Source organism: Capsicum annuum, chromosome 4 (genome assembly GCF_002878395.1).
Source record: "Capsicum annuum cultivar UCD-10X-F1 chromosome 4, UCD10Xv1.1, whole genome shotgun sequence".
Lineage (NCBI taxonomy): Eukaryota > Viridiplantae > Streptophyta > Magnoliopsida > Solanales > Solanaceae > Capsicum > Capsicum annuum.
The window spans coordinates 190,228,919-190,241,154 of NC_061114.1; the positions used below are offsets into that span (position 1 = coordinate 190,228,919).

Genomic DNA, 12,236 nt, shown 5'->3' on the forward strand with positions numbered 1-12,236 from the left:
AAAATAAATGATATGCTCATATTGAATTTCCTAAAAATTGTAAAGTATATGTGTACAGTTTGTAAAACTACGTACTATATAAGATGACTAAAATCAATTTAATAAGTTGTGTGTTGCATGCTTTAAATCCTATTGCCATAGACACATTCTCTATTTCAAAACTTGCTTAATTTCCTAGTAAACTAATTTATTTTTTAAAACAAAGTTAGTACCAAATTTTGGGATTAAGAAATCATTTCAGAAGCTATGCGTCGTGAGAGGTAGGGATGGCAAACCAACTCATTTAAAAAAGCCCACAAAGCCTGCTCATATATTAGCTCAGACCCTTTTGATTCCTTCGCCGATATATAGATCTTTGCTATATGCACGATACAATTCAAATCTTTCACAGCTAAAGGGGAAGAAAATTTATACTATAAGGTTAACACCAATTCAAGAAACGTTTTAATTTCACTAAAAGATAATTCAGATGTGCACTAAAAGAATGAAAGGTGTATTAGTCTTGAGTTTCTGTTAAATTTTGGTGAACACAAGCACGGACACCTCGTAAAAATGGCAAGTGATCGACCACCTGTCCTAACATTCACACATATGCAACCGATGCCCGGGCAGGACCATTTGATTTAATACCTTGACCTTGACCCTGACCACGACCTCTACCCCGGCCTTGTACTTGTCCTTGTCCTTGGCCCCGACCTGCAAGAAATGCGATTTGATGTTAAAAGCTAAGACATCGGTGTCATATTTTGTTATACATCAAGATAATTGCAGAATCAATACATTTTACATGAAAAAAGATAGTAGATAGTACTATATATCTTAGGTGAAAAAAGCTGTAGCATACCCTGGCCTTGAATGGGCATTGAACCAGCTACTCCACCATAGTTGTTACCACGCCCACGATAACCACCACCTCTTCCTCCAGTTCGCCCTCTACCATTATATCCACGCCCTCCTTTCCATCCAGCGTCTCCACCATATCCTAGCCCACCATCGTTGTTTAAACGCCCTGAACATAGAACACCAAGATTGACAAATTTCTCCTTTGGTCATCTTTTCCCCTTCTTTTTGATAGAATAAGACAGATCGATGAAAAGTTATAGTGCTTCGCTAAATGTACATTTACGTAGGGTAAATGTTTATCAGTTCATAACATAATCACAAAATAAGGAGGGAAAAATAACCAAAATAAACATTATGTTCAAGCCTCACCTTCTGCATGAGAAAATTCAAAGAATTAGAAAAGATTAAAGGTCGCTATTGAAAAACCAATATACCTCCTCCATAATCGTATTCAGTTAGTGGTCTGACTTGATTTGCTGGAATAGGTGGCTGGTACCTGCAAATTTCCACTTCTAATGAGAAATTTATGTCTTGAAACCAAAACCTGAAAATCGATCTTAATATGAAGAAATACATAGTTACATCATCCGGAACTTGATGATATCCGTAGTGACTGCAGGTACCAAAAGGATATTGACGGATTGAACTAATACACAGTGACAATGTAATACATTTTCATATAAGTGTATTTTAACATTTTGTAGCAGGTAATTTGCCTTTTTAGATGATCAAATACTGTAAAAAATGAGAAATATACCAGTAATATTTAATACAAATGCATCCAAATGAAGCAATATTACTAACATGCAGTTTTTATTTAAATATTTGGGTTCTTATCCAAAGAACGATTAGAAGTACGGTAAAGATATTGGTTTGAATTAAATCAGAGTGCCAAATCCAGTATTAGTCACGATATCATCATAAGTAATATTGCCAAATTTTACCATAGTCCAGTTTCTGCCATTATGGTATTGAGCATAGTTCATTTATTGATCGCACATTTACTTAACCGACGCAACCAATTTAAGAAAAGGAAGAACTCCAAATGCTGTGTTCAGAAATCATGATTACCCGATTGATGAAGTATCTAACACCTTCTTTGAAAGGATAATTGTTATGACTGACACATGACGAGTAGTCTCGAGGCTGCATTAGGTAACAAATAAAGAAAGTTGAGCATTCTGTCGAAACATATTCTCAGGCCAGCAAAAAATTTTCATGGACTAAATTAAAATGTGTCTTACGGAAGAAGTCCTTCTTCTACAGGTTCCCACGTATCAGTGATATCAGTTGAACCAATTGATGTGATCTGATGAAGGCCAGCGATCTTTCTCTGTTACATAAAGATTACACTGTTACATGCTTTATTGAGTAATTGGAAACAGAAAGTAGATGGCTTTTATTGAAAGACTTTCAAAGTGATTTCAGTAAGCATGCAACAATATGCTGCACCTTTATTAGTTCCGCTATCATTACTGTTTTGCTAATGGCTCTGCCCATAGACTTGAGCGCAATTTCTTTAGATCCTTTCTCCTGCGAAAGAAAACACGATATAAATTTTTCAAGACGCTAAACCTGTTATTTTCTATGTTTTCGGGTACAAGAATCTGTATATAGGCACAACAATTTCAACACAAGTTCAAGTCTCAAAACAAGAACACCTACGAAGTTCCTTAACGCTTTCAACACAAGATTAAAAATAATCTATCCAAGAAGTGTGTTATTTTTCAGAAATAAGATGAAACAGAAATGTAAAGCCAAGTCCCCCGACTTCACGGAGTGTCCTTAAGGAATAATTCCTCTCACTGTACCCGAGGTTATGTAATTTTCCTCCAGGATAAAATGATTTTCAATCCAACAATAGCGGTACCTCAAATTGTTGGATTCATCTAACTCAATCAACAGCTAATGATCACAAGGAGTTTTTGAAGATATGAAGAGTATTTTGCTGTCAAAAATCATTTTAATACCTGAGGAATAAATCAGGTATTTATAGCCTTTATGTGTTCTTTCAGAAAGAATGCATTGGTTCAGCAAAAAGACACTTATTCAGTACAGTCACGTCACCTGCACCCAGTTTGTGCTGGACCTGCGGCCTCAGGAGACACTATCCAATTCTAGTGGCTACCTGCGCTGTATCTGCGCCCACAGCTCGCGTACCTGCGCCCGTAGGTCACGCTATTACGCGAACCAGTGTGCCTTTTGCCTCGAAGGGTCGCATCCCTTCGAGATGCTTGCGTATGCGTTAGCATGGGGTCCTAAATATGCCCGCACATGGAGAAAAACAATTCCATTAGATTTTTGGATTAAAAATTTCACTTGTTCATCAAGATTCAAATAAATTTTATCTAAAAAATAGATCTCATCGATCATTTGACAAATCTGAAGCCGAGCGAGCGACGACGACGACAACGCGCGGCACCTCTTGGTTCTTTCCTCACTTACCATGTGGAGTAAGTATTCTTTATTATAAACACTTGAAAGTTCCCTTCTCCCACCAGTGTGGGAGAAATAGTGGACTTTTCATTTTTGAGAGTACACTTTCTATTTTTGAGTGTTAACTCAATTCTTCCCTCCACTTAGTTCCCTCTATTTTCCATTCACACACACACATAGAACCCAAAAATCCCCCATATGAATGGGGAATGACTATCTTTTGAAGAATTTACGGACAAACATGTGATTATTTAACAAAGACTGATTGTATCTGGATAAGTGGGTTTCCCTTTGAACTTTCCGTAGTGAACATGCATCGGATGCACTCGATCAATTGATAGATTTGATATCTTTGAACCGTCGATCTTTAATGTACACCTAGATAACACATGTCACATAACCAACCTTTTACTGTTTATGGTTCTCATGGTTTTGTTCTTTTCAGCCATGAACACGTCCCGATTTCATGATTGCTTAGAGAATAGGCCTTTACTAACATTCTCCTTGAAGCGGCTTCCACTTTTCCCTCACATAGGTGATTTCTAAACGTTCAATTCTATAGATTAAACTATTTGGTCAAATCTGCCAAATTTAGATAATTATTAAAAGACTTTTCACCTTAAGTCTTATCCTTGTTTACTTAACATTGTCTACATCATGATAGTGCGTTTGTATATTGACAATATTGAACATGTCAGACACAAATTTGTTTGATCTCTTTGAACCTAGCTCTTGGGATCTCCAGTCTGCTAGGCAGAGTTACCGCCATGCTGACTTGTCCTAGACCGTAAACCCATTTCCTTAGATGTTCTTTTCACTCCTTCTCTAGATAGGCCTTTTATAAATGGATCCGATACATTATCCTTTGACTTCACATAGTCAACAGTGATAATTCTACTAGAGAGAAGTTCTCTAATGGTATTATGTCTCTGTCTTATGTGACGAGATTTACCGTTGTACATCATGCTCCTTGCTTACCTATTGCTGCTTGGCTATCACAGTGTATACATATCGATGCCACTGGTTTGGGCCAATAAGAAATATCTTTCAAGAAATTCCGGAGCTATTCTGCTTCTTCAATGGCTTTATCCAATGCGATAAATTTAGATTCCATTGTAGAGCGAGCAACACATGTCTGTTTGGATGATTTCCAAGAGACCGCTCCTCCACCGATAGTAAATACATATCTACTTGTGAATTTTACTTCGTTCGGTCCGGTGATCCAATCTGCATCACTATATTCTTCAAGTACCGCGGGATATTTATTATAATGCAGAGCATAGTCTTGAGTGTATTAAAGTACCCCAAAACTCTTTTCATTGCTATCTAATGAGTTTTATTAGGATTACTCGTGTACTGACTCAACTTACTAATAGCGCATGCTATGTCTGGTCGTGTACATTTTATTATATACATTAAATATCCCAATACTCTCGCGTACTCCAATTGTGAGTCACTTTCACCTTCATTCTTTCGAAGTGCGAAGCTCACATTCCAATGGAGTCTTGGCAATACCAAATTCCATATACTTGAATTTGTCAAGTACCTTTTTGATATAATGAGACTATGACAATTCCAACCCTTGTGGAGTTCTATGGATTCTTATTCTTAAGATCACATCCGCAACTCCAAGGTCTTTCATATCAAACTTGCTCTCGAGCATTCGTTTCATTGCATTTATGTCAGAAATATCTCTATTGATGATCAACATATCATCTACATATAAACAAACAACGACTTGGTGATTTGAAGTGTTTTTAATATAAACACATTTATCACATTCATTAATCTTGTACCTGTTTGCCAACATGGTTTAATCAAACTTCGCATGCCATTGTTAGGTGCTTGTTTTAGTCCATAAAGTGACTTAACAAGTTTACATACCTTATTTTCTTTTTCTGGAACCACAAAACCCTCAAGCTGTTTCATGTAAATTTCTTCCTCCAATTCTCCATTTAGGAATGCTGTTTTCACATCCATTTGATGGATTTCAAGACCACATACTGCCGCCAAGGCAATTAACATCTGAATTGACGTTATCCTCGTTACTGGCGAGTATGTATCAAAGTAATCAAGTCCTTCCTTTTGTTTAAAGCCTTTTACAACAAGTCTTGCCTTGTATTTATCGATAGTACCATCAACTTTCATTTTTCTTTTGAAGATCCATTTAGAACCTAAAGGTTTATTTCCTGGAGGAAGATCAACTAACTCCCACATATGGTTTCTTAAGATTGAATCAATCTAACTATCAACTGCCTCTTTCTAAAAGAATGAGTTCGAAGACGCCATCACTTCTTTAAATGTTTAAGGCTCATTTTCTAAGAGAAATATTACAAAATTCGATCTAAATGAAGTTGATGTTCTTTGACGCGTACTACGTCTTGGATTCTCATCATTATATACATCCTCACTTGGTTCATTTCGAGGTCGTTTAGACCTCCCACTAGACTGTTCATGTCTAGTTTTATACGGATAAATGTGTTCAAAGAATTCAATATTATCTGATTCAATTACCGTATTTTCATTGATATCCGGATGTTTGGATTTATGAATAAAAAATCGACATGCTTTGCTACTTTTAGGATATCCTATGAATACGTAGTCCACCATCTTAGGTCCTATCCTTACTCTTTTAGGTATAGGAACTTGGACCTTCGGTAGACACCCCCACACTTTGAAATATTTCAAGTTGGGTTTTCTTCCTTTCCATTTTTCATATGGAATTGATTGTGTCTTACTATGAGGCACTCCATTGAGTATTCGGTTAGCCGTAAGGGTAGCTTTCCCCCACAAGTTTTGTGGTAAACCTGAAATTATTAGTAAGATATTCATTATTTCCTTCAAAGTTTGTTTTTTCCTTTCTGTAATTTTATTAGATTGAGGTGAATACGGGGATGTAGTTTGATGGACAATTCCATTCTCTACATATATTTGCACAAAGGGAGATTCATATTCTCCGTCCCTATCACTTCTTATCGTTTTAATCTTTTTCTCTAACTAATTTCAATTTCAGTTTTATATTGCCTAAACGCATCTATTGCTTCATCCTTACTATTTAGCAAATAGACATAACAATATTTAGTGCAATCATCAATAGAAGTTATAAAATACTTTTTTTAACCACGAGATGGTGTTGACTTCATATCACAAATGTCAGTGTGGATTAAGTCTAAGGGATTGTAATTCCTTTCAATGGACTTATACGGATGCTTAGCATACTTTGATTGGACACACGTTTGATATTTTTATTTATTGCACTCAAAGTTTGGCAAAATTTCTAAGTTAATCAGTTTTCACAAAGTTTTATAATTGACATGTCTTAAACGTTCATGCCACAATTCATTAGACTCAAGTAAGTAAGAAGAATCAAAACTTTTATTGATTTCAATAGTCATCACATTCATCTTATATAGTCCCTCAATGAGATAGTCTTTTCCTATATACACTTCTCCTTTGCTAATTACAATTTTTTTGGAAAATAGTTACATATTTGAATATGTTTTTGTCTAGAAGTGATACACAAATCAAGTTCTTTCTTAACTCCGGTACATATAGGACATTGTTAAGTGTCAACACTTTGCCTGAAGTCATTTTCAAGCATACTTTTCCCGTTCCATCTACTTTTGCAGTAGCGGAGTTAGCCATGAAGATCTTTTCTTCTCCTTGAGCCGGAGCGAATGTTGGAAACAACTCCTTATTAGCACAAACTTGGCGGGTGGCACCGAAATCCATCTACCATTCACAAGGATTTCCCACCAAGTTGCATTCGGATAGCATAGCACACAGATCGTCCACTTTTTTCTTGGACTCAGCCATATTAGCTTGATCCTTTTTCTTGCCTTTCTTTGGGGCACGACAATTCATAGACTTGTGGCCAATCTTGCCATATTTAAAGTATTTTTCCTTGAATTTCTTCTTGGGTTGATTGCGTTCATGTCCAATTTTCTTGCACTTTTTGGAGTTGTGGTCATTTTCTATAATATTTGCTCCAACTCTATTCATTATAGAATTTCCTCTTGACCTTTTTTCCGCAACCTTATTGTCTTCTTCAATGTGCAATCTAACGACTAGATCTTTGATAGACATCTCCTTGCGTTTGTATTTTAAATAGTTCTTGAAGTCCTTCCACATGGGTGGTAGCTTCTCTATTATTGCTGCTACTTGAAACGCTTCATTCACAATCAAACCTTCCGCAAAAAGATCATGGATGATCACTTGCAGTTCCTGCACTTGGGAAACAACAGACTTGTTGTCTATTATTTTATATTCCAGGAATCTTGCAACGTAGAACTTTTTAGTTCCGGCATCCTCTATCTTGTACTTCTATTCTAGCGCTCCCCATAACTCTTTTGCTGTCTTTATTCCACTATACACATTGTAAATGTCATCTTGGAGACCACTCAAAATTAGTTCCTGCAAAGGAAATCTGAGTGTTTCCAAGCCTCCACAATCACAAATCGCTCTTGTTCAGAGGTTCGGGCACCTCCGGAGCTTCCTCAAATTTGAACCTTTGAAGACAAAGAGTTGTAAGGTAGAAAAACATTTTTTGCTGTCATCTCTTGAAATCAATACCCGCAAATTTTTTGGGTTTCTCCGCTGGTGCCATAGCTTGTGGAGCATTAGTACGACTCGTCGTGGTTATACTAGTTGTCACCATAGTCGTTCCAGCATCATGCACTTGACTATAGGTAGTCATTTTCCTGTCACAACAAGACAATTACTTTAGTATATCAAAATACTATTAATAAAGTTGCAGCAACTTTAAACACCTCCTGTTTCTAGTTTAATAATGAAGTTTTTATGACTTTCAATCGTCAACCGAGTGATCTTTAACTTGTTATGAAGATTTTATGTCTTCAAATCACTAGCTAAATTCAAACGGAGTAGAAAGCTAAAAGCTTTAATCTCCAGAAACCAAGCTATACAGATTTCGAAAGGATTATTTCTTAAGATTGTTATTTTCTATGTTTTCGGGTACAAGAATCTGTATATAGGCACAACAACTTCAACACAAGTTCAAGTCTCAAAACAAGAACACCTATGAAGTTCCTTAACACCTTCAACACAAGATTAAAAATAATCTATCCAAGAAGTGTGTTATTTTTCAGAAAGAAGATGAAATAGAAATGTAAAGCCAAGTCCCTCGACTTCACGGAGTGTCCTTAAGGAATAATTTCCCTCACTGTACCTGGGGTTATGTAATTTTCCTCCAGGATAAAATGACTTTCAATCCAACAATAACGGTACCTCAAATTGTTGGATTCGTCGAACTCACTCAACAACTAATGATCACAAGGAGTTTTTGAAGATATGAAGAGTATTTTGCTGTCAAAAATCATTTTAATACCTGAGGAATAAGTCAGGTATTTATAGCCTTTATGTGTTCTTTCAGAAAGAATGCATTGGTTCAGCAAAAAGACACCTATTCAGTACAGTCACGTCACCTGCGCCCAGTCTGTGCTGGACCTGCGGCCGCAGGTGACTTTATCCAATTCTAGTGGCTACTTGCGCTACATCTGCACCCACAGGTCACGCTATTGCGCGAACCAGTGTGCCTTTTGCCTCAAAAGGTCGCATCCCTTCGAGATGCATAGCGTATGTGTTAGCATGGCATCCAAAATGTGCCCGCACATGGAGAAAAACAATTCCATCAGATTTTTGGATTAAAAATTTCACTTGTTTTATCAAGATTCAAATAAATTTTGTCTAAAACATAAATCTCATCAATCAGTTTCTGAATCTGAGCAGAGCGACGACAACGGTGCGAGGCACCTCTTGGTACTTGCCTCACTTATCATGTGGAATAAGTGTTCTTTATTATAAACACTTGAAAGTCCCTTCTCCCACCAATGTGGAAGAAATAGTGGACTTTCCATTTTTGAGTGTTAACTCAATTCTTCCCTCCACTTGGTTCCCTCCATTTTCCATTCACACACATAGAACCCAACAAAACCAATAGAAATCTGAAAGCGTAAATCATCAGTTTATAACAATTCAATGGAATTGAATATATGCTTCATTTACAAATCATGGGCTTAACAAACAAATTATGGCATGGTAGACATACATCAGTGGCGTAGCTAGTAGCTCTACATGGGCGAAATGGTGGTCAATTAGACACCCTTCATCAAAAAATTATACGATATATATAAAAGATAATACTACGTATAGTAGTCAAATACTTATTACTTCTTGTAGATATATAAGTATTTCACAAAACAGCCAAAGAAACACCGAGGATAAAAAAGTACCAAGTAGTTGCATTTATAATGTACTACATCCCTCAGTGTTTCTGTATTAAAGAACTTCCATCAAGACCGATTGATATTGATCTAATTCAATTAGAATACATATAAAGTACTCTTTTCATCCCAATTTTGTGTCATACACTAGTTCAAACTCTTTTTAGTCTGTTCAAAAGGAATATCAATATTCTTTATTTGAAAACAATATAATTTAACTTTTAATTTTTTGTTTCCCACTTAATTAGACTATTCTTAAATATTTGTGCTTAGTCAAGTACTTTCACATAAACTGAGATGGAACGAGCTTTGAAAAATCATATTTAATCTTCCTGTTTCTGATTATCGGGGAAATTGATCATATATTATTCTTAGATTGCTCCATCATATAGCACAATATAATCGTCGCTAGGCCACTATACTAGCAAGCAACCCAATTTATCGTAGAAATTTTTGCGATTTATCATTGAACTTGCAAACTAGAAATCATGTGCTGCATACAATGCAAATAGCCACGCACTACAAATGACCATAATAGTAAACATAGAATTAATGAAAAAGGTAAAGCATGTACCTGAAGAAGAAGATTGGTTGCATAAGTAATGTAGTTCCTCAATCTGCCTTGTGTTGTTATTCTTATTTCATTTTCCTTTATAGGACTCTCATTTCTTGGCTTCTGCACTTTCTCATACCTATCCATCACCTTTCTATAAACACAATTTTCTTTCTATCAGTTCCCAAAATATTCCAAAATCTTGAAAGAAATTAAGCAGTTGTATTGTTGTAATAAAATAAAATAAAATAAAATAATTAAATCTTACATTAGTGTTAGTTCTTTTAAACACTCTTCTGCTATGAAGAACACTTGCTCTTGAATTGCACTGCTCTACTTCTATCAATTATTTTTCTTGATGAGAATGATCGTTTTTCTTCTTATTTTTTGTTATGGTAAAAATTGCATTAAGAAAAAATACGGTTAATTGTAGCCAGTGTGTCCGGCTTAATTATCTGATCACAGTTTATGACTATGATTCATGAAATGACCACGTGTTTAAATTTTAGAATTGTAATCCTAAAAGTTTGGTTGCATGTTTGGCCAAGCTCCTGATAAGCTATAAATAATATTATTACTACGATTAATAAGAGTGGAGAAGCAGCCCGCTATTCGTCAACAACCCTGTTTTTTCATCTGCTTCAATTACTTCATGATTTTGTTATATTACCTCTAATTAATTATTGTAAGATATTTATATATATAAAAAATTAATAATATTTAATAAGAAGCAGACAACTCTTCGTCAACATGCCTGCTTTTTCACCTGCTTCAGCTGCTCCGTGATTTTACTATATTATTCCTAATTAATTATTTTAAATCATTTATATATAAGAAAATTAATAATACTTAATTGAAAAAAAGATAAAATAGACATTTATGACATGTTGGATCATCTGCTTCAATTGTAGTTTTATTATATTATATTAAATTAATTATTATAAGTCATCAAGGTATTAAAAAAATAATAATATTTAATAAATAATAAGATAGATATAAATGATAAATTAATTTTTGATGTATTAAATTAATAGGACATTTTATATGAGACTCATTTAAAAAAAAATTCACAAATATGTTTGATCCATGATTTTACTATATTACCTCTAATTAATTATTGTAAGACATTTACATATAAGAAAATTAATACTATTTAATAAAAAAAGGTAAAATAGATATTTATGACATGTCTATTTCAGCTGCTTCAACCGTAATTTTACTATATTTCCCCTAATTAATTATTATAACTCATTTAGATATTAAAAATTTAATAAATATTTAATAAAAAATAAAATTTACATAAAATGATAAAGCTTTTCGCCAACATGCTTGCTTCTTCACCTGCTTCAGTTGCTCCGTGATTTTACTATATTATCCCTAATTAATTATTTTAAGTCATTTATATATAATAAAATTAATAATACTTAATTTAAAAAAGATAAAATAGACATTAATGACATGTCTATTTCAATTGTTTCAATCATAGTATTATTATATCACCTCAAATTAATTATTATAAGTCATTTAGGTATTAAAAAATTAATAATATTTAATAAATAATAAAATAGATATAAATGATAAATTAATTCTTGATGTTTTAAATTAATAGGACATCTTATATAAGACTCATTTAAAAAAATTCACAAGTATGTTTGCTTCATAATTTCACTATATTACCCCTAATTAATTATTGTAAGACATTTACATATAAAAAAATTAATAATATTTAATAAAAAAAAGTAAAATAGACATTTAATACATGTCTATTTCGGCTGTTTCAACCGTAATTTTACTATATCACCCCTAATTAATTATTATAAGTCATTTAGGTATTAAAAATTTAATACTCCTTCCGTCCCAAATTATGTGTCGCCATTTTCTTTTTGGTTCGTCCCAAAAAGAATATCGCCTTTTCTTATTTGGTAAGTTTTTAAAGACACAATTACAATTTTACCCTTAGTGGTCCCACTTGATTTTAAATTCTATTACTCCTTTTTTTATTTGTCTTTTCAATTAAAAGTGGTCTCACTTGATTTTAAATACTATTACTCTTTTCTATAAGAAGGGTAATTTTGTAACTTTAACAAAGTCAATACTTATTTTTTAAATATCGTGTCCGGTCAAATGACGACACATAATTTGGGACGGAGGGAGTAATGTTT

General features: G+C 34.1%; 1 protein-coding gene across 4 annotated transcripts; it reads right to left on the minus strand.

Moving 5' to 3' along the window:
- Positions 1 to 383: 383 nt before the first annotated feature.
- On the minus strand, positions 384 to 10,493 carry LOC107867629 (glycine-rich cell wall structural protein 2-like). Of its 4 annotated transcripts, XM_047410881.1 has the most exons (9): positions 10,343 to 10,493; positions 10,096 to 10,228; positions 2,296 to 2,376; positions 2,088 to 2,176; positions 1,915 to 1,989; positions 1,278 to 1,339; positions 1,213 to 1,215; positions 845 to 1,009; positions 384 to 696 (listed from the first exon to the last, which is right to left on the minus strand). In XM_047410881.1, the coding sequence occupies exons 2-9, from the start codon at positions 10,219 to 10,221 to the stop codon at positions 584 to 586; spliced, it is 714 nt and encodes a 237-aa protein (XP_047266837.1). In that variant the 5' UTR covers positions 10,222 to 10,228; positions 10,343 to 10,493; the 3' UTR covers positions 384 to 583. The 4 variants fall into 4 exon arrangements, with proteins under 4 accessions (XP_047266837.1, XP_047266838.1, XP_016569436.1 ...); XM_047410882.1 differs by lacking the exon at positions 2,296 to 2,376; XM_016713950.2 differs by lacking the exon at positions 1,213 to 1,215.
- Positions 10,494 to 12,236: the final 1,743 nt, after the last annotated feature.

Bases quoted from the DNA above. Each gene is read 5' to 3' on its own strand.
- LOC107867629 (XM_047410881.1), bottom strand. From the start codon at position 10,221: ATGGATAGGTATGAGAAAGTGCAGAAGCCAAGAAATGAGAGTCCTATA. The intron at 1,990-2,087 runs GTAAGACACATT...TACCTAATGCAG, and splicing joins GTAGAAGAAGGACTTCTTCC to CCTCGAGACTACTCGTCATG. The intron at 697-844 runs GTATGCTACAGC...CATTTCTTGCAG, and splicing joins AATGCCCATTCAAGGCCAGG to GTCGGGGCCAAGGACAAGGA.